The following is a 27,739-nucleotide window of genomic DNA, read 5'->3' as shown; positions in this document are numbered from 1 at the left end:
GAAGATTTTGATTGCAGTGTTGGTGGATATTGAGCTAATATCTCTACAAAGATTCTCTGTTCTAATTTGATTAGTAAGTGAGCTGCTTTCTCTCAGCCACTCTTCTCATGTAATTTAATAGTTTTAGGAAAATCATGTGGTACCATCTCCAAGTGAAATGAATTGTAGCTGACTCCGTAGCTTGCATTAGTGAGTGGATTTGAAGAATAATAAAACATGCCAATAGTAAATATAATTACAGGCACTGAGAGCACACCCTAAGAATGATGAAGATTAAAACTCATTAAATCTCTGACTTAAATGGGAAACCTCCTGGTATCCACTCTATCAAGCCCACTTGGGTTCTTGTATGTTTCAGTAAGATCACTATTATTCTAAACTCCAACTCCAACCTGCTTATTCTTTCTTAAGATAAGCCCTTTGACCCAGGAATAAGGCAAGTGAACCTTTTCTGAACAGCTTCTAATGCAATCATCTTTTCAAATAAGCAAATCAAAACCCTACACAGTTTGCCAGATGTGGTGTTACCCAAGGCTTTTGAAGCTGCAGTGAAACTTACCTACTTCAATATTCCATTCCTCGCTTAATAAGCACCGACATTCCATTTGCTTTCCTATTCACTTGTACCTATGTACTGACTTTTCAGGATTCACGTACCCAACACCCAGATCCCTCTGCACCACCAAGCTTTTCCATCTATTCTCCTTTTAAATAGCGTTCTGCTTTTCTGTTCTACCCATCAAAATGGACAAATTCATGTTTTCCCAGATTATATTCCACCATCCAAATCTGACCTGACTTAATCTGTCAACTTTCCTTTGTATCCTGCCTGCCCCTTCGTGACAGCTTGCTTTCCTATTTATCTTGGTGTCATAGGCACATCTAACTACTGTATATTCTGTCCCTTCATTCAAGCCACTGATATGGATTGCAATTACTTGAGAATCCAAAACTAATTCCTCATGCACTCCACGAATTAGATCATACCAACATGAATAAAATCTATGTATCTGTACTCTGCTTCCTGTTTGCTAACCAATCCTTTATCCATGCTCATATGTCATTCCCTAGTGCCTTCATCTTTACCAGTAACCTTTCGTGTGGCATCTTATCAAAAGCTTTTGGAAATCTAAGTACACTGCCTCTGCTGATTTCCCCTTTTTCCACCTCACTTATCAGTTCACAAAAAACACACAACAAATTAGTCAAACAGTATTTCCCTTTCACAAAAAAAACTAAGTCTGATAACATGATATGGCTATCAAAGTATCTTAGCTCCTTAATAATGCATTCCAGCAGTTCTGCCATGACACATTAGACAAATGCGTCAATTGGTTTCCTACTTTCTCTCTCACTGCTTTCTTGAGTAAAGGTATCACCTATATAATTTTCTCATCTGCTGGAACTCTTCCAAGATCTAAGGAGTTTTGAAAAATTATAACCATTGCCTCTCCTATATTTACTGCTGCTTATTTTAAAACCTTAGGTTACAGATCTCTGGTTCTGGTCACTTGTCAGCCTTTAGGTCTAATAATTTTCTCTTAAAAGTGAAATAATCCCTTATTCACCCATCACCACCAACCCCCGATCCTCTCCCCACACAAGTGCACATACATGCACGTTGTCTGCAAATGACATTATTTTAGTTAAATATTTATATTGTCATTTTTGCAATATTTCAGGAGGAGGAATTTAAATGGTTGTTGCGAGAAGAAGTTCACGCTGTCCTTAAACAGCTGAAGGATATTCTGAAGGTAATTCACCTTTCTTGTACACAGGCAGCTATGAATTTTAATTTTCCATCAACAGCTGTTCAAAAACTATATTTTTAATTGTGTTTACTTACCGTTTAGCATTACAGTGTTCTGTAATAAGCACATCACTTTAATTACTTCATCCTTGTGTAACGATTGAATTATTGTGACCAATTTCTTTAGACCAATAGTCATGGATTAACTTTTATACAGGTCATGTTTTTGAGGGATTGACCAACCTGCTTGATAAAGTCCCAAAAGAAGACTTTCACCATGGAATAAAGTAAAAACCAGCAACACTAAAGAATTCATATTAATTCGCTAACATTTATTTTGAAGTTTTACAGACTATATTCATTGAAACCAACGTAATATAAGCATGTCTCCAAACAACTTAACTAAAATACTTTGTGTGGAAATCTTTCAAAATCACTCTGATCACTCTGATCACTAACTAAATCACCGAACAATTGGCCCCAATAACATCAGGATTTTTCTGCTGTTTTAGCATTAATAAGCATTAATAACGTAGTTGGTATCATTCAACAGCTAATCATTATTGGTACCATTGAGCCAAATGGCATTAGAATGACTGCCATATCAGCAGGTCGATCTCATATGATGGACTACATTGTTGACTAGCTCAGATTTGTTCATGTCCCAGACAAGCAAACGTTCCTTTTGCGTGATCCTTCTATCTCAAATTTCACACTTGTACAGCCCAGTTCTTGCAGCTGCCTTCATCTGTCCAGCCTTTCTTGTGAATATGGGCAACAGCACCTTTCTGAAGTTTCTCTTTAGGAAGACTTCTGTGATTGGATATCATCATTTGCTTTAATTCTGTGGCCATCCACCAAACAAGATGGAACCACTGTGACCAGCGTCTTCACGCGGTCCGTCTTTACAAGGGCAGCTTTATCAATAATCTTGGTGACTGCTCTTTGTTGCTGATATGTTGATGTTTTGTCTGTACTTCCAGTGTAAGCCAGCCTGTCCAGTTCTTTTCTCTCCTTTATTGGATGACAAAGCAGAGAAGATAGATAATTTTACCTTTGAGATCAGCTGGCAGACGGTATGAAATATTTGTTTTCTGATAGAGTTCTAAATGGGATCTGTTCTTGGATCCAGTGCCTTACCTGGCTCTGAACTTGAATTCTAGAATGCCTTCTATTTTCACTTTTAAGCAAGGAGTCTTATGGCTCCATCGGTAGTCATATTACCACTTCATCAAAGCCTATTAGCTTGTTATACCATGTTTTTTTTCTAAATTGATGCCACTTCCTCAGTCCTCCTCTGGCATCTTTTTTCTTCCCCCACTTCGTTTCCGGTTTATTGGATAATTTTCTTCAGTCTCAAAACTTCAGTCTCGGAAACATTTAACCTCTTGCTGCGGCACGGTTTAAGACTCCTCTTGGTGATCACTGCAATTTTCATTTTAAACGAAACCCAATGCTTGTTATTCTCCTTCAACATTAGTTGCTGTTGTGCACATTAGTTTTGTCAGTTGGTTGGAAGGTTGCCAGTAGAATTGGAAGAGAGAGAATCTAAAAGTTTCTGCATGTACCTTTAGTTAATAACCACAACATGATTTGGTCCTTTGAAAGCTGTGGTTGACTTTTGCACGACAGATGACCTTTACATTTTATTTGAAAAATTCAGTTCTCAAGACAAAAGTTGCTTTTTGTCACAAAAGTCAACTTCTTCACAATTATCAGGAAATGCTGTTGCTGCTGCCAGCATCTGTTTGGGCCACACTGACTCCTATCTAAATGAACCATCGTTTCACTAAATCGTAACTAAACGTGTGTCACATATCAGTCTTTCTTATGCCCCACATACCAGTGCGAAGGATGTTTTCCCTTCATCTTCATTAGAAGCTTTTATTTCTACATTTCATCTGTTCAAAATGTTTCCTTTTTCCAGGAATACTTGTAAGGTTGTTATAGCGAAGTTTGATAGAGCTGAGGTCATCACTGTACATATACACATTGCACACCTCAAATAACCAATCTGCACTTCAAAAAAAGTAATTTAATTTAATTGATAATTCTGTAATACAGAATGTAATTTAAAAAGCTTATCTATTTGGGGATTTATCTTCTTGTGGATGAATTCAAATACTTCTTACGTTTGCATCCATTTAATGACCTTTCTAAGCAACAACATCATGCTGGATGCATTTATTTTGCTTAATCTTTCAGGATCTTTCATGATTTTCTGCTGTTAGGCCAGTTAACTATTTTGTCAGCTGCAATTTTAACAGCTAGGAGTCGGTTTGCATAAAATGCTGTGGATACTTAACCTAAACTAAGAGCAGACTGAAACGTTTAACACGTCTGTGATTTGTGCTTTTATGACAACTTCCCCCTTAAGCAGGAATGGAAGAAATCCTGTATATTTTTTTGTTGGGTGATGAGGTTGGCAACAAGATTTATCATTACACCAGAAGACCAAAATGTTCAACAAAATACATGGTGGAATTCATTATTGGTATAAATCATCTCTCACCCTCACCCTCACTAAAGATGTTATGTAATAAAGCCCAGTACTTTCTTGGTGGTCTTAATCTCATTCTCAGTCAGGCACTGTGTCTCTTCACATTTATCAAGAAATGCTCTTGCTGCTGACATATGCTTCAAACACATTGATTCCCCCAGAGATAGTAGGAACTGCAGATGCTGGAGAATCTGAGATAACAAGGTGTAGAGCTGGATGAACACAGCAGGCCAAGCAGCATCAGAGGAGCAGGAAAGCTGACGTTTCAGGCCTAGACCCTTCCTGATTGAACCTGTTGTTTCAAAGTGAATAGATGTTGCTCAGATTCAAACTTCTGGATTTTCAGGGAATGTTAGCAATTATCTGATATGCTCGTATCTTGGGACCTGATTTGAGTTGTGTGTGGCCCTTTAGTCCATCTAGTCTGTACCAATCTATCTACACGAATCCCACTTCCCAGAAATTGGCCCACAGCCTTGAATGTTATGACATTTTGAGTGTTCATTCATCAAAGTTTTAAAGGTTCTGACTTTTCCTGCCCCTATTACTCTCCCAGGTAGTGAAAATTGAGGAGGATGTTAGCCATCATTTTAATTCTGTCAGAGTCAGTTTTAACTCACTTAACCACATCTCTCAACCTGGAAATTTTGAGAGGAACCCAGCAATTGTCAACAAATGGTCTATGCTTTTGATAGTCGTGGGTGTCCTTGTACAAGAGAACTGGCAGCAGTTCAAGAAAGCAGCTTCTCTGGGGCAACAAAACTTAGTCTAGCCAATGATCCCCACATCCCATCACAAAAAAAATGTACATGTATTATTGTTGCTTAACAAAGAACTTGGTTTGCTGTATAATTTCGCATTAATAATGAACTCCTCTTGTGCAGGAGGCTTCCCGACGTTTTACTCTGTCAGCTACTGGACCGGAAGGTCAAACCAGACAGGAGAACTTCAAACTGGGAAGCTCAGCGTAAGCAGTTGACTTTAGTTTGTGCTACGTTCAAGCAGAGATAATTTTCACTTTGCAACCATGTTCAAAAAAATAGCAAACTTCGTTTATCAATGCACATCCCCTAGAGCACCCAACTGATTAAGAATCAAGTTGATGGAAAAGATTATTTAATTAAAATAAATAAAAAAATAAGAGGTGACTGCTTTGGATTTTTTTAAACGTTTGGAGGCTCTGTAAAATGTTGTTTATTTGTAAATGTGTCCAAGCTACCATAGCTTAAAATGTTCTTTCTGTGATCACCTGCAGAATGCATTGCACGTTGTGTATAGCTCAACTAACTAGTGTCACGTCGTTGAGTTCTCTGTATTCATTTTGACCTGTTTTGGACCTTGCTTTCTACTGTTCTTTGTTTTATGTTTTCCTTCCCCCTAAATCTCCAATTCTGTTTTCCTCTCTTTATAGGATCCCTGTGCTACCAATTCCCTGAGCCAAGCCACTTGTTCCCACCCATCTTCCAGCACTTCTCCTCCTAACTTTCTTAGGATGATTGAGTGACCTGTAGTGTTCACTTTCACTTAGTTACCTGCTGTACTTTCATGTAAGGAAGTCACTTGCTTCAGTTCTCAAACTTCTTTAAATGGTTTCGCATGACGTATCTACCTTTATGAAAGGCTACCTTAATACTTACTATTAGACTTCTGAAGAGAAAGTCAAACAAAGAGGAAATAATATTGAGACCTTTGAGGATCCCTGAGGGCAATGAATAGTTGAGCTCTGAGAAACCTAGTGCCTTAGCCTAGATTGTTGGTGAAGCCAAGAAAGGCTAACAAATGGATAGCATAGTTACAACTGTTCCATGCTGATGATGCTTGAAAGGTTCAAAAAAGACTACCTGGAGAAAAAATTGAGACAGATGGCTAATTTCAAAGGGAAGTTGTCTAGAAAATAAAATGGGAGATAAAAGACAGTGAACTGTGTGGTGCTGATCAAATTGAGTGAAATGGTTGTATCTGGTCCTGTATAATCATAGCTTACAGGCTTAAATTTGAATAACATTTGGGTGTGTATCCCTTGATCTGTGCAGTCCTTGGTGGAACATTGGGTGAATCTTCATGGAAATATACTTGTTTGAGCAGCAAGTCATTAGCTGGTGGTGATTGTTCAAAACTTTGAAAGATATATAAAATGGGTGTTCAAGTTGGCCATTTTCTGGAAATCAGTCATGGATTCAGAACAGCACAGAAGGTGTTCTGTCAAATTCCTGCCGCTAGTCTGCAAAAACTACTCCCACCCCAACCTGTTCCTTTTTCTTTCTCCTGATAATTATCCACTTCCATTTTGAAAGCTGTAGTTGAATCTGCTTCCATCAGACCCTCGGGCAGCACATTCCAAGTTGTAACTGCTCTTTTAAATATAAAGTGTTTTTCCTCATGTTGCCTCCCAGCCCTTCGGCAATCACCTTACGTCAGTGTCCGTTGGTTTTTGACTGTCTGCCAAAGGATGCAGCTTCTCTCTGTTTCTTTGCCCAGATCCCTCATTATTTTGAACACTGCTATCAAAATCTCTTTTTGACCTTCGTGTGTCGAGCTTCAGCAATTTACCCTTGCAACCGAAGAGTCTCGGCCCTGAACCAATCTCTTCTATACCCGTTATATAATGTTCCTAAGTGTAGTGCCCACAATGGGATACAGTACTCATTGTTAGCACTTTATCATTGTCAGCCTTTCGGAAGTCCTTTTTTTTTTCAATCACCCGTGGGATGTGGGTGTTGCTGGCTGGCCACTACTTGTTTCCTTTGAGAAGGTGGTGGTGAACTACCTTCTTGAACCGCTGCAGTCCACGTGCTGGAGGTAGACTCACAATGCCTTTAGGGAGGGAATTCCAGGAGATTGACCCAGCGACAGCGAAGATGGTATATTTCCCAGTTAGGATGTTGAGTGGCTTGGAAGGGAACTTGCAGGGGCTGGTGTTTATGCATCTGCTGCCCTTGTCCTTCTAGATTCAAGTGGTAGTGAGTTCGGAAGATAACTGCCTAAGGATCTTTTGTGAATTTCTGCAGTGCAACTTGTAGATAGTACACACTGCTGCTGCTGAGTGTTTGTGTTAGAGGGAGTGGATGCTTGTAGATGTGGTGCCAATCAAGTGGCCTGCTTTGTCCTGGATGGTGTCAAGCTTCTTCAGTGTTGTTGGAGCTGTTCCATCCAGGTAAGTGGAGAGTATTCCATCACACTCCTGACTTCCGTCTTATCAACGGTGGGCAAGATCTGGGGAGTCAGGATGTGAGTTACTCACAGCAGGATTCCTCGCCTTTGACTTGTTCTTGTAGTCACTGTGTTTATTTGGCAAGTGAAGTTCAGTTTCTGGTCAGTAATAATGCCCAGGATGTTACCACATAAACCACACATCCTTCATTAACATTCTGTTACCTCATCAAAAACTTAGTTAAAAGCAATAACTATTTTAATTTTTTCCTCTGGCTAAATCCCACTTTTTATGAAATAGAGCCTCTCTTGATGTTAGCGTTGAGTCAGGGAATTAGGATGTTTCTGTCTTGCACCATGTGCTGTTCTGGATGTGGCAACAGTATCCATTAAATTTCTCCTCCCCAGCAAAAGCTCATTGCAAAGACCCATTGGAAGGAGGAAATGCCATGTATTGTTTGAAGTAATTGAGGTTATTGTGTATTGGTTTCCTACCTAGAAATCGGGAAGAGCAAGATGGAGTGATTAAATAATTGCCGGGTCTATTAACTGAAGTTTTTGATCACAGTTTTCCTCGACCAATAATGATTTCGATATATAAACTGTACATAGTGTGTTTGTTTTTTTAAAATTCAGATTAAGTGCAAATTTGAATCTAACCCACTTGAGTTATGTATGAGTGTTTTCTGAGATTTTTTTTTTCTTTTCCAGAGCCGACCAGGTGAAGGGTGTCCTCACATTGCAGGGCGATGCACTGACTCAGGCTGTGAGTACATACAGCATGAAGATGAAGTCATCACAGACTCAAATAGTATACTTTTAGTTTCAACTGAAAATATTACTCAATGCTAATACAGTTTAATTAAAATGAAACAGATCATGTTAAGGCGACACGGTGGCTCAGTTGTTAGCACTACTGCCTCACAGTACCAGGGACCTGGGTTTGATTCCTCCCTCGGGCAACTGTCCACATGGAGTTTGCACATTCTCCCCGTGTCTGCGTGGGTTTCCTCCAGGTGCTCCGGTTTCCTTCCACAGTCCAAAGATGTGCAGGCTAGGTGGATTAGCCATGCTAAATTGCCCATAGTGTTCAGGGATATGTAGATTAGGTCGGTTATAGGGGGATGGGTCTGGGTGGAATGCTCTAAGAGTCAGTGTGGACTTGTTGGCTCGAAGGGCCTGTTTCCACACTGTAGGGATTCTGTGATTATAGCGGAGTGTAATGCCATCACAATGCATATGAGCTTAAATTCAGTAATTAAATCACAATTTTTATTTAATTTTTATTTAAAAAATTGTGGAAACCATTGGATTTTCATGAAAATGCATCTGATTCAGTTTTGTCCTTTTTTTGCATTCTGAAATCTGCCATGAATATCTGGTCTGGCCTACATCTGACTCCAGATGTAGAACAATGTTGTTGATACTTAACTGGCTTCTGAAATCGCCAAGGAAGCTAGCCAGTGGTATAAGGATGAATGATAAACGGTGACATCACCGACAGCAGTCTGCATTGTAGTCAATGAATAGAAAGAAAACAAGCCTTTGGAGGAACTCAATGTTCAGGTTTTTTGGGTAATGAAAACTTGTACACCATGCCCGATTTGAATATTTTAGGAGATTCAGGACTCCTTCCATTCCAACAGTTCTTTCATAGTGCTGAACAGCTGGGAGTCAGATTACCATATTCCCTTTCACAGCAGTCAGTTACCATATTCTGATAATTAAAGGTCTAACAGCTCCCTTCATGGCTGCTGTCAAACAGTAAATACATAATGTCAGTCTGACACTCAAGTGATGGGAGTGTACCGTGCCAGATGGGTAGGGTACCAGGTGATGCGGGTTAGGGTACCAGGTGGGTGGCATGCCAGGCTGCACTGCGGCAAGTTAAGTGTTACAGTAGGTCAGGAATGTCAGGATGGGATGGTAAATTGGTTTTGGCTAGGAGGGCTGATATCTCGTTTGGTCAAGGGTAGTGGCGCTGGGCTGTTTTTTTTTTCAAGAGGTGGTGGGGGGATTTGTGGAGGGGACCGGTCATCAGGTCCCAGCAGGTGTAGTCGGGAGTATATGAGCTAAGTATGGGATCAGTTGAATATGTTGCAATACTAAATATTTAATAGTCTAACTTTTGCCAAGTAACTATTTTACTTAACTTCATTGCAACCATCCAACCATTTTGGAGGGTTCCAGGCTTCGAGGAGTTGCCTATAGGAAAATTTATTTCCTGGGCAATTCTTTCCATGCAGTATGACAGGCTTTCGCAGGGTCTCCTTGTACTAGAATAACGACTGACTAGCAGAAAATCTACATGTTTGAACATTATTTCATGTCCCTTTGACGTCAGCAGGAATTATGGTGTTCACCACATTGCATTTGAAACCTGAAGAAATTCTAATGTACTGTGGAAAATTTAAACATATTTCCCAAAGTAAGTGCTTTTTATTTAAGATTGTGTTGTTAACAATGCACAATTGTTGCATTGTGTTAGATAACCATTGTGAACGCTGTAGATTTCCAAGCACCCTCCAGCTTTGCAAACAAAGAGCCAAGCAAAAAATCAGCTGTCCCCTTATACAAGGAAAGAGAGAAAAATGAAAAGGAATTATCCTTGGTTCGGTCATGTCCAGCTCCCAGAAGCTCTCAGACAGCATAATTTGAAACCAGGCAAGCGCACACTCAAAAACCCCAAAGAATTGCAAATGCTGGAAATCAGAAACAAAAACAAATTGCTGGTAAGCTCAGCAGGTCTGGCAGTGCCTGTGGAGAGAAACGAGGTTAACTTTGCAGGTCCAATGATCCTTCTTCAGAACGGTACAAAGTCTCCATTCGACCAGGGGCTAGGAAGCAAAAGGAAGAGTTACTACTTGGAAACAAAGTTATTTTCCTCTTTTCAAAAAAAGGTCCATGGGGCCATGTTGAAGCACTTATACTGAACGAAAATAGTAGTTAATGTAATGGTTACTTTATTTGCACATTGTTGTCTGGAGACATGGAATTTAGTAATTGTATGACAGTGCAGTTCCTAATCAAGGAGAATAGTTCCCTTTTGTTCTATGACATATATAATAAAGTAAGTTGATAATTTTGGCAGTGCAACTGTACAAGCACACTACTTAACTTCATTATTTCATCATGAAACTGTAAATAGCTAGACTGACAATTTTGCTTTAGCTGTGATGTATGGACACAACAACATTTCGTTGTGTAAATATAAAGAGTTCAACTATCCCCTGCTGTGTCCAAGAGACTGTGGTTGTAATTTAACTGAATATCTCTTCTCCACAATAGGACATTAACCTGAGGCTGCCAAAACACAATCAGGTTCTGCATTGTACCTTCAGGGAGGACAAACAATGGAAACTGCAGCAGGTAAAAGCACTCTTTTATAACAGCATGTTCCATCATTGTATGTAGTTATTCATTCTTTTTAGTGTGGTTACCTGTCCTCTTTCTTTTCAAAAAGAAAGAGACTGTTATGTTAATAAACGTGGCTTAAAGGAGAGAGAAGTTACCAGGAACATAGTCGTAGTGTTAAGGTAATTGGTGGAAGGATTAGTGGAACATGGTGAAAAACCTTTTCGCGCATATGTTGGTGCGTGTCTGAAATTCACAGACCGTTTCGTGGCAGAAACCCATTTAAAAGTACCTGGATCTACACCTGAAGGGCTGTAACCTGCAAAGCTTTGGCCTGCAAGATGGCGAGTGGGTTTGAAATAGATGGCTAGCTTTTATTTTTCTGGTTTTGTCTGGAGCAGAAACAGTGGACTTTTACTGTGCCAAACCTTTCTATGGTTTGATGCTTTTTCTTTGTGCTTTTATTTAATCAATTCAGACATAGACTACAGCAACACTTCATGTTCGATAGCAGTGAATCTTGATACTTTTTGTCACGTGCTGTTTCCTTAATTCCACCCTGAAGCTCCTCTGTCTTGGGGGGGGGGGGGTGGGGAAGAAAATACTGAAGATGTTTTCTATAGCAATGAAGAATCTATAGACAGGGAATTGGATTCAATCCTGATCCAGTATTTTTAGCAGTTAAAGCTGGAGCAACTTGAAATGAAAACAAAATGCCTAGATGCACTCAGCAGCTCTGACAGCACCTGTGGAGAGGTGGAACAGGTCGATGTCTCTACAATGTGCGTTCTGATAAAAAGTCATCAGGCTGAAATGTTAGATAACAAGGTGTAGAGCTGGATGAACACAGCAGGCCAAACAGCATCAGAGGAGCAGGAAGGCTGACGTTTCGGGCCTAGACCCTTTGCAATGTTAAATCTGTTTCTATCTCCAAAGGTACTGTCTGACTTGCTGAGGTTTTTTTTTGTGTACTTACTATTGTTTAGAAACACAGCCCCACTTGCCCTCAAGTAAGAAGTCAGTCATCTATTTCATGTTCCAAGCCCTGCTATTCGTGTTTCAATTCATTTTTTTATTGCTTCAAATCCGTAATCTCCCAAGTGGTGAAAAAACAGGAGGCCATTCAACCCATCAGTCTGCACTAGGTCTCCAAATGAGGAATTTACTTAGTACCATCCTCCTGCCTTCCAGTAACCCTGCACGTTAGTTCTGTTTCAAAAAATAGTTCCAATTCCCTTTTGAGTTCTTCAGTTGAACCTGCCTGTACTACACTGTTACGCAGTGCATTCCAGACCTCAATTGTTTTCACATGGTGATCATTTTCCTTTAGGTCACTTTTTTTTTTCTTTTACCAAATACTTTAAATTGTTCTTAATTCTTACACCGATGCTAACAGAATTAAAATAAACCTGATACTCTCTTTAAGAGATCCTATCGTGAATCCTGGTATTTCTTACATAAGAATGTGTGGAGGTGCCGGTGTTGGACTGGGGTAGACAGCCAGAAGTCACATGACATCAAGTTATTGACCAGCAAGTTTATTTGAAATCACAAGCTTTCGGAGCGCTGCTCCTTTGTCACCTGATAAAGAGCATTATTCCGAAAACTCGCGATATCAAATGAGCCAGTTGGATTATAACTTGGTGTCATGTGACTTCTGACTTTACGGAAGAATGACACATGGTACCTTATGGCGCCTTTGGGGCTAGACCTGAGATCAGAATGTTCTTCTCCATCCCACTTGCCTTAAAAATAGTAGGTAGAAGGAGTCATTATGGGGATGCCTGAAGCTTTTTTTTAAAAAAAAGGTAGGTTAATGGGTTGGAATGATGGCGTAAATACATTTGCCACCAGCCACACATAGCTAATTGGGAATCCAAATGCCCAAGATGCCTTTCTGATCAGTATATTAAAATTGATTGATACACATCAACGTAGTTGAGAATGTGACGAATACTTGGGGAACCTCCATCTTTTTTGAGTGTTAGTTGTCAAAATATGAAGACATAAAGCAGTATGAGGTTTTTGATATTTGAGAGCTTGCTTAGCTACTGAATATTCCATGTTCGTGAGGGAGAATGAAATTGACAAATTAGGTGAATTTAAATAAGGTGTGAAAAGACTTCTGTGGAGCATAAACACCAGCAAGAGAGCTGTTGGACCAAATATCCTGTTTTTATCAATAACAGCATAATACTGCAGATGCTGGAAATCTGAAGTACAGTGCAGGAGAAACACAGCAGATCTAGCAGCATCTGTGGAGGGAAGTCCAGTGACGGTTGTGAAAAAAATCATCTTTTTGAGTTGTCTGGTTTCCATTCTACACAATTTATGATCAAGTAAATACATACATGATGCAATTATCTCTATTGTGTCGGCATGTATGCACCATTTTCTGCCAAAATCCATAGAATCCCAACGGTGTGAAAAATAGGCCATTTGGCCCAACTAATCCACACTGACCCTCCGAAAAGCATTCCACCCAGACCCATCACCTACCCTATCACTGCATTTCCCATGGCTAACGCACCTAACCTACACATTTCTGAACACTCTGGGTAATTTAGCATGGCCAATCCAACGAATTTACACATCTTTGGACTGTGGGAGGAAACCAGAGCGCCTGGAGGAAACCCACGCAGAGACAGGGAGAATGTGCAAACTCCACACAGAAAGTTGCCCGAGGGTGGATCGAACCCGGGTCCCTGGTGCTGTAAGGCAGCAGCGCTAACCATTGAGCCACCATGCCGCCCACAAAACTGGAGCAGTATTTTGCTAACTTAAAATAGTCAGTATTGCCGTATCTATGCCTAGTTGGATAATGTTAGGTTGAAACTTGGAGGTTAATGGACCATGTACACCTATTACTTTCTAATTTATCTTGTACTCTTATGTCCACCATTCCTTGTATGCTAATATTTCTTCCTGATTGTTTAGAGCTCTTTCATTCCCCCTCATCCTCTCTGCCATTAGCGACTTCAAATTCTTCAATCCTTTTATTAAAGTTTTGCTCTCTGATTTCTCAGATTCAGGATGCCAGGAATCATATTGGACAGGCCTTGTACCTTCTCAACAGCAGAGATCAGACTTACCAGTTTAAAAGTGGGGCAGAAGTCAACAAGGTCAGTCAGATTTCAGAACGTATTGCACAGTAGCAAGTAGCCTTGAATTAGTAATCCCTAACTCAATTGTTAAATTGCTTCCTTTTAAAAAATACTATGTGTGCCGTTTCAATGTCATCAATTATTTTATTAATTTATTTTGCGTTGTGGTTTCTTTCTACAGGTACTCTGTGTCCAGATAAAATTCACTTTTTAAACTGTGATAGGAAAATGATGGGTCTGCTTTCATCTAGCTAAACTTGCCTCCCCCCTCTCCAGTGCCACCCATTCACACACGCCCGCCTCCACACACTCCACTAACTGAAATTCGTGTAGAGTAGGAAGGGGGAATTATACTTCAAATTACTGTCTTACAGTCTTTTAACATTTTATTCCAATTTTAACGTTGTTTCCAAACAACTTTCTGACAAAGATAGTGCAAAGCATAGACTCCCTGAAAAGTTCAGGAATCTTATCGAGTCCATACCTAAGGTGCATAGGTGGGTTTGTTTCCTTGATCTGCACTGCAGTCTCTGCCAAATTGGCAACAGGAGTGCCACAGTTTGGTGAAATTTCTTCCCTTGTCTCTTTCCCAGCAGCTTTGCTTGTAAATGTTGCATGAGTACAGGGTCTTGGTGCTATGGTACCACTAATGTCTTTACTGTCACTCACTTGTCAGACCACAGCTGGAATACCTCTAACAGTTTTGGTTCCCTTATTTAAATAAAGATATACTGCCATTGAAGGCAGTCCAGCAAAGGTTCGCGAGGTTGATTCTAGTATGGAGGGATTTTCTTATGAGGTTAGGTTGATTAGTTTGGGCCTGTACTCATTGGATTTTAGAAAAATGAGAGGTGATCTTATTGAAACACAAGATTCTTTGGGGTTTTGACAGAGTGGATGCGGAGATGTTTCCCCTTGTGGGGGAGTCGAGGACCAGAGGGCATAACCTCAGTTGCCCATTTAAGACACAGATGAGGATTCTTACACACACACACACACTTGCGCTTACACGCTGGCAGTCACACTCTTGCACGCACTTGTGCGCGTGCGCACGCGCACACCACCCCCACCAGCCAGTGACTCTAAGGACGCCTTATCCATAGACAGCTATGAGGTGGGTCATTGAGTATACACAATGCTGAGAGACCAATTGTTAATCTGTAAGGGGTTTGAGGATTGCGGGGAAAAGGCAGGAAATTAGAGTTGAGATCAGCCATGATCTCATTGAATGGTGGAACAGACTTGTTGGGCCAAATGGCCTACTTCAGCCCCTATGTCTCTTGGTCTTATCTAGCTGTAAGCCTCCTTGGTGTTACTGGAGGCTGCCTTTTGGCTTTTGAGGCCCGGCATGAATTGGTGCTGTCAGAGCAGACAGAAATAAAATCCATCTACAGGAAAGTCTTAATTGTAACCTCTCATGGTTACAGGTTGATTAGAAGGAGAAGAATAAAGATTTTGTTTAAAATTACAAAATGAAACTGATTTTAATGAAGGCTAATTGCAAGATATTTATAAAATGCCTTACAACCACTGAAGTGTCAAAATGATAAAGTAGCTTCAGTGTATCCTCAGCTACAGAAGATTAAAATTCATTTAGTTTTCACTTTTATGAACTGCTTCACTAGTGATATGGCACAATTCTCTACTGGTACTGAGGCAAACCTGACTTGCTGGCATGTTTTCTGATCTATCTTGTGAAGATAATTATCTTTCTTAAAACCATTGTGGCACACCCTCTCATTCTGCAGCTGCGTTGAAAAGCGATAGAAACCAGCTACTTGGCTGAGACTCTCTCTAGCCCAAGAAGCAGAAGTCAGTTTAGAAACCACAGTGAAGATAAATGTCAGTGCAGAATGAAGGGCTGTGTTTTTCACCTGCTTTTAAAGTGAAGCTTAATATTTGTGTTTGTCATTAATTAATGCAAAAGGTTGTCAATAATCATTTAATCTGTCCTAAATTCTACCTGTACCTAACAAAATATAGTCATTTTCTTTTTAAGCTCATGGATGCAGTAATGTTGCAGCTAACCCGTGCTCGCAATAGACTGACCACGCCTGCAGCAATGACCCTCCCGGAAGTAGCCTCGAGCAGTTTGATGGTGAGCACGTATCCTACTCCTGTGACTGACCAGTGTCTTTACATTTGCTGCTTACCCTACCCTACCCTACCCAATCTTCCCCCCTCCTTCTTCCTCTCCAGCCCTCCAATCTCACTCCAATACCGTCACATTTCACCAATCGACTATTCCAGCGTTACCACATAGTGAAAAATCAGTAGCTTCACAGCACTGCTATAGCTATAGAATCACTGCAGTCCTAAGCAGTAATTCAAGGTTATTTGGTCTCAAAATCCATGTCAGAGTTGTCAATTTTTGTTGTTAGTTTTTGTCCCTTGTGATAAATGGCTTGAAGGAGAGATTGTGAATGATATTTCTCTTTCTGAAATTAATACAAAACATGTCACTGCATGATAGTTTAATGCATCTTCACAATGAGTCAGTCACATCCAATGCGCTGAATTTGTTGCAATTCAAACAGATATTTGTCTTAACACGCTTCTTAATGACTTTCAATGGTATATTCCAATAGGTTAGGACTTTTCTAGAAATAATAAACCAAAATACCCTTAATGCTGTTAAGGAATTCAACTTTCATTTCATCAGTTTAAGCTACTGTCTTATTGTTTTTATTGTACTACCTGTACATCTTAATTCTCTCTTAGAAAATGTTCACACCACCTCTTCCCGGTGATGTCTTTGCGAACTTCTACATTAATCTGAGCAAACTTTGTTTGATTGTCTACCAGCTCCATCTTCTGCAGCCCAATTTGAATAAGGTAATGTTTGGCAGTAGCATGTTGATTGAATTAAATCACAAGTATGGAAGTTGTAAAATTATATTTTAGGGCTGTGTCTTTAATCTGGGGTAACCAAAAAATGACGAAGGGGGTTAGTGACCTGTTCTGAATTGTGCCCAATAACAAGCTTGGTTGTTAAAGGATTGAATGAGACCCCAAGCTATTTTGCTGGAAAGAAGATGCAGATGTTCTCACCTGTGGATGTGGCGAGGCTTCAGTGATGATTTCCGTATCTCTCAAGGAGATGTTGGGAGTTATGTTTTATAAATTATTATTCTTCAAATTCTCCAATTTTCATGATTGAATGGAGTTGGGGATTGTAAAGTCTCACTACTTAGAAGTTCTGTCTGAACGAAAGGGCCATATGATTCACATAGCCGTGGGGCCATAGGAAGCCTTTTTCCAAAATTTTTTTCCTGATTTTCCAAAGATACACTTCATCTCTTAGGGCAGGGTCATTCTTCAAAGCCTGCAAGATAAGGTGCAAGGTGATAGAGTCTCTCTTGTTCGCCAGCAGAACCCTGAGGAAATCTCAGATTAATAAATTTGAGGATTTAAAGGGTGCTAGTTGCTTCACTGGTCTTGGCTAGTTGAAGGAAGCTCCAGGGTAGCTCTTTTAGTGTTAAGTCAGTTCGATGATTAGTAATTATCTGGTGTGAAGAATTAAAAAGGAGCAGAGAATAGCTTTGGGCTGGTTTCAGAGGAAAGAATTGTCTACTCGAGGAACAGTATTATGTAGAACCGCGGAGGACGTTTGGTCTTGAAAATAAACCAAGAGTTTCAGCAAGCAATTTGTAAGGCATGTAGTACGTTGGCCTTCGTTGCAAGAGGATTTGAGCTCCGTTTAGTTCAATTGTGGGGTGTGTGCATCGCTGGCTGGGCCCACATTTATTGCCTTTCACTAGTTAGACCATAAGACATAGGCCAAATAGCCTAATTCTGCTCCTTTCGAATCTGTTCTGCCTTTTGATTGTGGCTGATATGTTTCTGAACCCCTGCCTTTGTTACTCTGCCATCTTATCTGCTAGGACCCCCCTGCAATCATCTCTGGCCAGCTCCTCCCTCACGTCTTTGTAGTTACCTTTACTCAATTGTAACACTGATACATCTGGTTTCACCTTTCTCCAGGATTCCTCAGTACTGGTGCCAAGTCCCCTGAATTCAAACCCGTTTCTCCCACAGCAACCTTTGAGCCACGCATTTATATCTTTAACCTTGATGACCCTGTGCCATTTTGCTCGTGTCCCCGTTAGCAATCCGGAGCATATACCTTTTTTGGTTCTGCTTTTTTCTTTAGCATCTAGCTGCTCATATTTCCTCAACAGAAACTGTTTCCTCTTCCTATTTCTTCCTATTTACCCCACGTGGGCCATGAACACTTCCCCTCCCACACCAAGTTCCTCTGCAGCCCAGATGAGAGATCCTGCATCTGGACACCAGCCAGACAAGACAACCTTCAGGATTCTCAATCCTGGCCACAGAGAACAGTGGTTAATACACTGACTATACTATCCTTGATTAAAACTAGCTTTCTCTTTTGAAAGATGATGCTATGGTCAGTTTGTTTATCCTCCCTACAGCGCATAGGCTCCTTGAGCACTACCTCCTGGATTCCTCTATTGGCTTCACTTATAATCACACCCTCCTGTCCCCGACAATCAACCAGATTCAAGGTAGTTAATTGAAGGGATGTGACTGCTTCCTGAAACGCAGCGTCCAGGTAATTGTCCCCCTCCCTGACGTGTCACAATGTTCAAAGCTCAGAGTCCAGCTCATCAACTCTGAGCTGGAGTTCCTCGAGCAACCAACATGTGCTACAGATGTGGTCACTATGAACCACAATGGAATCCACAAGCTCCGCCATCACACAGGCACAACATGTCACCCAGCCCGGCATCTCTGTTTTAATTACTTGGTTCTTAAATTTGAATTTTAAAAATTTTCATTCTGGCCTTTCAATTTGTTGCCTGTAAATATTTCTCTTCAATCTGAAATGAACGTATAATAGTCAAATTGGTAGCTATCACCAACCAATGAACTCACGGTTTCAACCTGTATGTCACTCTTTTGTGCTGGGCCCCTGATCCTGGCTATCGGCTTATCTTGGGCTGTGTCTCACTCTGGATGTGATCTCCTTCCTGACTGCACAAAGCTTACTTTCTTACCCCTTGAGAAGGTGGTGATGAGCTGCCGACCATGTGCTGTGGGTTGACTGACAATGCCCTTTATGGAGGGAATTCTAGGATTTTGACCCAATGACAGCGAAGGAACAGCGATGTATTTCCAAGTCAGGACGGTGAGTGGCTTGGAAGGGAACTTGCAGGTGGTGGTGGAAGTGGCCATGGGTTTGGAAGGTGCTGTCTGAGGCTCTTTGAATTTCTGCAGTGCAGCTTGTGGATAGTACACACTGCTGCTACTGAGCATAGGTGGTGGAGGGAGTGGATGTGGATGTGGTGCAAGTCAAGTTGGCTGCTTTGTCCTGTGTGGTCCTTGAGTGCTGTTGAACCTGCACCTATCCAGATAGATGGATGCTGAACAGGTTTTGGGGATTATTGTGTGCAGTTTCAGTCTCTCTATCAAAGAAGGTACATACGATGTCATAGAGGGAGTGCTGTGAAGGTTTACTAGGCTGATACATGAGAGATTGGTTCGACTGGCCTGTATGTGTAAGAGTTTGAAAGGCTGAGACAGGATCTGTTTAAAACATATAAAATTCTAACAGGCCTGAACAAACTAAATGCTATGAGGCTGTTTTCCCTGGATGGGGAGTCTATAACCAGGGAACACAGTTTCAGGATACAGGATAGACCATTTAGGCCTGAGAGGAGGAAAGGTTTCTTCACTCAAAGCAGTGAACCTGTGAGTTTTTCTTCACTGAAGGCTGTAGAAGCTAAGTCACTGAATATATTTAAGAAGGAGATACTTATGTTTCTAGATTTTAAAGATCTTGCTGCAGAGTAAAGTGGGAAAGCGACATCTTTCAGTAATTGTCTGAGCTATTTGATCAACCCTGTGCTTTACCGGTACTATCCTGGCAGGCATATCATTCTACCCTTCCTAATCTCTGTCTCTCCTTGTGTCTCTCGCTGTCCCTTTCTGGCTCGCTCTGTCTCGCGCTCTCTCTCTGTCTGTCAACCTTCCAGCCCAAAAGTGAAATGACTGAAGAGTCCTGTATTCTAAGAGACTCTTGTGTGGTTTTTGGCACTATCTTCTCATCAGCTTTGCCCTTCACCTTACAGAACTTCAAACCTGCCGGGAGCTCTGTGCTGCACAACCCAGGATCCATGTTGTAAGTGTTCCACTGAATTTCCTACGTGCAAAATAGATACGTTAATTCCATTATGACCAAAACTTGGGTTTTTAGTATGAAATTTCCCAGGTGAAGGTTGGAAGGTAGGGAGTATCTCAAACCTGACAATCTTTTCCAGCGAGCTATATGCTTTACATTGAGGTTTGACGCTGTTAACATCTGAACAAGTGACTCCTTATATCTTTGTGGGGCAACTGAATGTGAATGGAAGGAGCAGCAGAAGCCTGAGTAATAGTCTCTTTCTATTTGTATGTGTTGCATTAGCATTTGGTGTGTTCTCATGAAGACATTTTATTTCTTTGTAGATGGCTTCTGTAGTATTTGCTTATTGTATGTATTTTGTAATGACGAATAGGAGGTTTCTGGTTTCATTTTGATTGTGTCATTTTGGACATCACAGAAAATGTTTGCTGTGAAATTCTGATGAAGGTTAAAGAAAGTAATTTGAAATGGGTCAGGATCCAAACAACTCATCAAATTACAAATCCTTGATGTTTTGTAAAGCATTTGCTAAAATACTGAATGCTCTTCCGTATTCCCACATACCTTCAAAGCAGTTTCAGTGTGACACAAGGTAAAAACACTCGAGTGAGTGGAGGGATATCACGATGCCTAATTGATGTTAGCTGATTTTGCGACTTGACGTTTCTGATGGATCTCTCCTATCTCTATAGACACTTCATAAGTTAATTTTTTAAAAATATATAAATAATAGACAAGGACACAATTGCCATAATAAAAGCAATGTACTGTACATGCTGCTGATCTGAACTAGTAACATGGTGCTGCAGAAACTGAGCAGGTCTGGCAGTATCTGGGAAAAGAAACATTTCAAGTCCAGTTTGACTTCAGAGCTGAAGGAGGCTGGGAAAAGGATGGGTTTTAATGAAACTGCCACAATTGGCATTTTCAATTTAAAAGATTCATGTGATGCAGCATTGGGTGTCCAGAATGAATAGAAAATCCTAGACTTGTGGGATGAAAATATTAAATCGCTGTATCGAGGCACTGTTAGGGCTATATGTTTTTTTTCTGACTTGAGCAAGCCACTGCATTATTACGAGGTCTTCCTAGATTTTCCCTGGGATCAAATTCCACAATACAGTCCATTTTTCTCAATAGGAGCAAATTACTGCAGATACTCGAATCTGTACCGCAAACAACAAATGCTGGAAATCACAGTGGCTCGGGCAGCATCCGTGGAGAGAAAGGCAGCTAACGTTTTGAGTCTAGATGACTCTTCATCAGAGCTGCAAGTGCTGAAGAGTATCTAGACTCGAAACGTTAGCTTGCTGTCTCTCCAGGGATGCTGCCTGACCCATTTTTCTCACTATTGTGTTATTAAATTACATTGTTGAGGTGACTTGGTGCAGCAGGTGAAGTTGTGTCTTGACTATTGCACTCTTGAAACAAATTTGCAGTCACATCTCTGCTTTTACAGCAGGCTTGTCTGTTATAAGAACATCACTATCTTAAGTGCAATTCCACTATTTAAATACGGGGCATGGAGTTAGCAGGCTGCCTTGTCTACCTCCTGAGATTCATATTGTATGTGTTGCCAAGATTGGTTTTCAGGGGCAAGATGCTTCTCTGCAGTGGAGATGCACAAGGCATCATCTATCCTCTTGCCTGTGAATAGCATTCACTCATTGAGATATAAAGAACGAAAGAGAAAATGCCATCTCGGAGGGCCAGAAATCTTGCACTTCCCACCAGTTCTTCCCTTGGTTCCAGTAGTTCATTCGCAGCTATAAATTCTCGGAGTTGAAATTCCACGATAGGCTGCCACTCTAACATCACCACATCAAAGCTCTTCCTTGACGCTAGCTCCTTTGCACTAACAGTAAAGCACACAGCAAGGGTTATCTTTCTGAACTAAAAAAATGTAATATTAGTAAAGAATAATTTCAGTGTATATTTTTGATTTTGTTGCAGTGAGTTTAACAACCAGAAATTTGAAGTTAGCCATGTACACAAAGTGGAGTGTGTGGTTCCTTGGCTAAATGACACGCTTGTTTTCCTTACTATCGCACTACAGCTTTGTCAGCAACTGAAGGATAAGGTATGGTCTGCTTAGTTTGTGTATTAATCAGAAATACTTTTTTATATTGTTGTGATAGCCTCTTTGTAATTGACTGCTTTCTGTTTATAAGAAGCCAGTTATATAACTGACTTGGTGGAACATTAAATTAAAGTGCTGCTCTACCATTGGATATGTTTCATCAGGTTACTTCTGGGCTTTGAATGTCAACAGCTAGGCTCCTCAGTGGGCAAAAGTGTTCTGGTCGATTTCCCCACCCCAAATTAAATGCATCTTGAAGCCTTTTGATCAAACTGTGAGGTTATACATTTTGAAAGGAAGAATATAGGCATAGACTATTTCCTAAATGGGGAAAGACTTTGAAAATCTGAAGTCTAAAGAGACTTGGGAGTCCTAGTTCAGCATTCCCTTAAGATAAATGTGCAAGTGCAGTTTGTGGTTAGGAAGGCAAATGCAATGTTGGCATTCATTTCAAGAGAGCTCGAATACAAAAACAGATGTACTACTGAGGCTGTATAAGGCTTTGGTCAGACAGCATTTGGAATATAATGAGCAGTTTTGGGCCCTGTATCTAAGGAAAATGCACTGGCTTTGGAGGAGGTTACAGGAATGATCCTGGGAGTGAAGGGCTTGTCATGAGGAGCAGTTGAGGACCCTGGGTCTGTACCCTGAATTTAGAAGTTGGGGCGTGGGGCAGGTGTGGTGTCAAATTGAAACTTACAGAATACTGAGAGGCCTGGATATAGTGGATGTGGAGAAAATGTTTCTACAAGGAGAGACCAGGACCTGAGGTTACAGCCTTATAGTAAAGGGATGACCCTTTAGATGAGGAGTTTCTTCAGCCAGAGGGTGGTGAATCTGTGACACTCATTGCCACAGAGGTCTGTGGAGGCTAAATCATTGAGTGTATTCTTGATTAGTAAGGGGATCAATGGTTATGGGGAGAAGGCAGGAGAATGGGGTTGAGAACTATATCAGCCATCATCAAATGGCGGAGCAGTTCCGATGGGCTGAATGGCCTAATGCTGCTCCTGTATCTTATGATCTTGTAATTGAGTTTAGTTAAGAGCCTGTCACAGTGTATGATTTTCAGTGATTTTAATATTTCCATTTATGGAGCTTTATAAAAAAGAAAAAGCTGTTTGTTTCATTTCGAATGTTATGACTTGCATCTTTTGAAAGTTTGGAAAAGACAGTACCCAGTGTGGTTTTCCATTAGATGCTGCAACGTTTTTAATTTGTCTTTACAGATTTCTGTATTTTCCAGTTACTGGAACTTCAAGCCCTACTGATCCTGAGCAACAGGTTAAATGAAGATCAATCTGCACTTGGTGACCACCTCCCGCCCCAGCTCCTAGGCAGTCTACTGTATATACTGTCTCTGAATATTTTGGGCAGTATACTTAATTTCTAAAGTCTAAGTTACACACTACACTTCTCCCTCCAATCCTTGATGTTTGTCTCACTTTATTAAATTAACTCCTTTTCTGGAGCTTGACCTGCGATATTGGAAATGAATTATAAAACAAATGCAGTCTTGAGCTTTTAACCCTGCAGTCAGCTTTATGGTAGAAGTTAATGTTAAAGTATTAGTGTTAATGAAGATGTGGTTCAGAGCTGCTGAAAGGCAGATGGTCACAAATATATTGAATTAGGAGCAGTGGTTTCTCCAGAATCTCTCTGGTTTTGCGTTGTGCACTTTTGATTGTTTCCAAGTTGCAGGCTATGTGGAGTAAAAGAGGGAATATTATCTCTCCGTGGAGCTTAATGTTCAAGCACTGAAGCTCTGTAATTCTGTAACTAGGGAAATCAAAGAACAAAAGCTATACATTATACCTCTTGGTGGACCAGCCCAACATTCTTAAATTCACTTTATTTTTGAGATCCCCCTGCCTTCGAGAGATTTCCTTTTTCAGAAAAAAATGAAAGATCGAAGTGTAGTCATATTTAAGTTTAGACAGATCATACTTTTCAGTTTGTACATTAAATTACTATGGCATTAATTAGTTTTGAATTTGTGCTGGTCATAAATTAGTTGATCCATTGTTTGTGATTGCTTTATCAGGAAATCTTGTATCTAGGTTATTTTTGCATCAGAATTTGTAAACCTCTGATTATGTATTTGTCTTTTAATGACTCAGCAACTTAGAATGAACAAAAATGAAAAAGACACTGAGTACAACTTAATTTGTGCAAATATTCAACTTCTAAGATGTGCTAGAAGCGTTGTAGTTTGTTAACTAAATGTGCATTTCCAACAATCTAAGTGAGAGCCCCATATGCGCCTGGAGTATCTGACAAGCGCTTTCTATTCGTGTGAAATCTTATGGATGCAAACAAAGCAATTGACACTGCAGTAATTGGAATTAAAACTGCATAGTTGAACTGCACAGCATTAATAAAGGATAGAGGCAATAGGTTCAGCATGTCTTCACTGCACAGCAAATCTTTGTACATTGTTGAAAATATAATCAGTTCCATTCATCCAAAAGGACATGGTTTTAAGATGTAGGAAGAGTTTCAATCAGATTTTTAACAGACTCCCTTGTGCAGAATATAAAGTGTATTTGTGTATCCCCTCTGGAAGAATCATGGCTAGTCTGTGTGTGTTAATGCTATTGGTGTACTGTTAATATTAACCAGTGTTTATGTTTCGGCTGCATGTTTCTATTGTATTTGGACAATAATTCTTTGATCATGTTGACAAGATAGACAACTGGTATTTCAGCTTGTGAATGTGAAATGAATTTTAAAACGACCATTCATAATGGAACTACATTGGGAACTCTCAATATTGAATTTCAGTACAATGTGTTATCTTCACAGTCACTGGTTTGTCCAAAACTTGATTTTTTAAAAAAAAACGTAACCCCACGTGCCTCTAATCCATGCATCCTTTGCCTCCAGTACAAAGAATTGCCACCTTTTTCCTCTCTCTTAGGTTGAGAGCTGAGGATATCCAAAACTAAGCCTGTTTGATGTAAATGAAGTTTGACATAGTGCGGAATAATACTCGTTTCACTTATTTTGTGAATATTGAAATTAATATCTAAGGGACACAATTTGAAAGCTGTCTGCTGAACAATACTGTGATTATATATTCAACACTGATCAAATTGAGCATTGTTCAAACAGTCATATATTTCCACCAAATAAGGTGATCCTTCTCAAACTACTGTACTTTTCATGTCTGGTAAATGTTCCAGCCAACACTTTGTAGAACTATTACATGCTGTTGCCTTTTAAGAATTTAACAAGATCTTTACAATTAAAAAGCAACATCAGAGAGCCCTGCATTCCCCTCTCTGTTGGCTTTAGCCAATGTGCTTGTGTAAGATGATGTGAAATGCTTGTGGCAGCCAGTTCCTTGATTTGCACAGCATTTATCCCACGAGTCTCCGTGTAACTCTTTCACATGACTTCCAACAGGTTGCAGCCAGAATGTACTTCCACCTTCTTGAAACCTGTTGCCTCAGTCTGTGAAATTATCTGCAACTTCAGTCTTTTTTATTACTGGAGTAGAAAGTAGTCCTTCACTTTGCTGCAAGGTTTAAGAGTAGTACACACCCCAGCTGGAGTGCATTAAGTCTTGGGGCAATGTGCAGAACCCCCGATGTGGAATCTTTTGGAAAATTGTTTTTATGGATACAGGGGTAACTGGGAAGGCTAGCAATTATTGTCCATCCCTGACTTCACTTGAGAAGGTGGTGATGAACCTTTTAATTGCAGTCCATCTAATATCTGTTGCAGTTCTTGTATGTCTAACTTGTGGCTATTGAAAAAGCCAGTTGAGAGTGACCTTTGTGGGAGTCACAGGTAGCCCAGACTTCCTTCCCTAAACCAGTTTTTACTGGCAATTGATAATAGTTTTGTGCTCCAGTACTGAGACTAATATTTGATTCTCGATTTCATAATTAATTGGAGTCAAATTCAATTCCCAGCTGCCATGATGGGGTTTGTATTAGACAGAGCACTGTCTGTGCCTCTTGGATTACTAGTGCAGGAACACTGCTGCAGCAGCATCACCATCTCTTCACATTACTTGTAACCCTGTTTTATTGTAACATGAACCAACGTTACGAGTTGTACTTTTCACCCAAGCATCAGGCAGAGTGGATTGGTGAGCGTGTGACATGGGTCAGTTAACTCACCCAAAACTCAAATATGGGTAAAGTAAGGCAGAATAGATGAGGATGTGCCATATGAGTGCTTATCTTTTTAAAAAGCTGTGATGTCTTCCAGTATCATGTAACTTGAATCCAGTATGTTAAATGTATATTCTGTTCAATTCCTGCGATCAATCTCAAGCAGAATATGCTTATGTTTCTGTGTTTGCTCTTGATGTAATGATGTGACTGAGACCAATTCTATTTAATGACTGTTTAAATTATTCAGTATGTTTTGTGGACCAAGCAAATTGTTCAGATTATATCTGCAATAAAGTATTGATCTCAAAGAATTGTATAGTTGTTCAGTATCAGTATTGAGTTGATGTCCATTTTTGTACACTTTGCAATTACTTCTTCAAAATATGATTGTTAATGAAAAAGCATTCCTATTTCATTCTTATGATGGAATGGTTAAGTATTGCCAATGTCGATTAAGATTGTGCCATATGGACTACAAAGTTTTAAAATAAAATGGGAATTGTATGAACTTTCACAAGATTGTGGCAATTGAAAAAGTGCCATTGATACAGTTGGTGTGAGAATACCTGGTTGTGGTATGTTTGAGGCCAGGATTAGTGCTTATAGATATGATTTCAAAATAAGGTTTCATATACAATAATCCAACCTGTTTTTTCCAGATCAGGATAGCAAGAAACCACTAACACCTTAAGTCAACAGCAAGAAATAGCAGAGAAGCTTCCTATCAACCAGCACCTTGGCTGATCATCCAGGCAGCGCTCGGGAGGAGAGATTGTGGAATGCACTTTTGGGTCAGAAGTCCTATAACATCAAGTTATAGTACAACAGGTTTGTTCGAAATCACAATGATTTCAAATAAACCTATTGGCTCTAACCTGGTGTTGTGTGACTTGTGACCTTGTCCAAAACCAGCACTTCCACTTTTGATTAGAGACTTTTATCCTGAAAAAGAATTGACTTCAAGAACATCTCAAATGCACACTTTAAGTATATATTTTTTAAAGTTTGAAATATACTCCAGTAGACTTCATACACTCAATGGTCAGGAAATTCTCTGGATTCCTGGCTTTTGAAGCATTGATTTATTTCAGAATTCAGTTTTGGTATAAGCCCACATTGAATCAGTGGGCCTGACTGCAATGAATGGTTAGACTTCAATCCTAAATATATGCTCCCTTTATTTATTTTGTGATCACATTTTCTCCATTGCACTGTCATGAAATTAATCATTAACTTAATTATCCTCCTTTATCTGCAAATTGAGATTTCCTTTTAGCCATCTGTGTTAATGTGTGTTTAAAATCTTTCAGATAAAATGTGAAAATTATGTTCTAATGAGAGATATTTTCTTATCAATCTGTTCCGAGATGTTATAACAGATGTTTGGAGACTACCAGTGTGCCAAATGATTTTTTTTAATTTCCTCAGTGTTCCTCTAGTTTGGATAAAACACTGATTTATTGTGATAGTTATGCTGCTGATGTGAACACAACTGAGTTTGAACAGACTGCACTCTTAAAACAGCA

The 27,739-nt window shown here is 40.0% G+C and overlaps 1 protein-coding gene across 1 annotated transcript; it reads left to right on the top strand.

Annotated features, from left to right (window-relative positions):
* Positions 1-300: 300 nt before the first annotated feature.
* Positions 301-26,724, top strand: rogdi (rogdi atypical leucine zipper). The gene is made up of 11 exons (XM_048609671.1): positions 301-357; positions 1,683-1,754; positions 5,135-5,217; positions 8,112-8,166; positions 10,689-10,769; positions 13,781-13,876; positions 15,858-15,956; positions 16,580-16,693; positions 19,954-20,003; positions 21,960-22,086; positions 23,316-26,724. Exons 1-11 carry the CDS (start codon positions 301-303, stop codon positions 23,355-23,357), a joined length of 876 nt encoding a protein of 291 aa, XP_048465628.1. The 3' UTR covers positions 23,358-26,724.
* Positions 26,725-27,739: the final 1,015 nt, after the last annotated feature.

This window comes from Rhincodon typus, chromosome 21, assembly GCF_021869965.1.
Source record: "Rhincodon typus isolate 14 chromosome 21, sRhiTyp1.1, whole genome shotgun sequence".
Lineage (NCBI taxonomy): Eukaryota > Metazoa > Chordata > Chondrichthyes > Orectolobiformes > Rhincodontidae > Rhincodon > Rhincodon typus.
Note: the sequence above shows the minus strand (reverse complement) of the source record. Positions and strands in the feature narration are given on the sequence as shown.

Bases quoted from the DNA above. Each gene is read 5' to 3' on its own strand.
- rogdi (XM_048609671.1), top strand. From the start codon at position 301: ATGGGAAACCTCCTGGTATCCACTCTATCAAGCCCACTTGGGTTCTTG. The intron at 1,755-5,134 runs GTAATTCACCTT...CCTCTTGTGCAG, and splicing joins AGCTGAAGGATATTCTGAAG to GAGGCTTCCCGACGTTTTAC. The intron at 16,694-19,953 runs GTAATGTTTGGC...TTCACCTTACAG, and splicing joins TGCAGCCCAATTTGAATAAG to AACTTCAAACCTGCCGGGAG.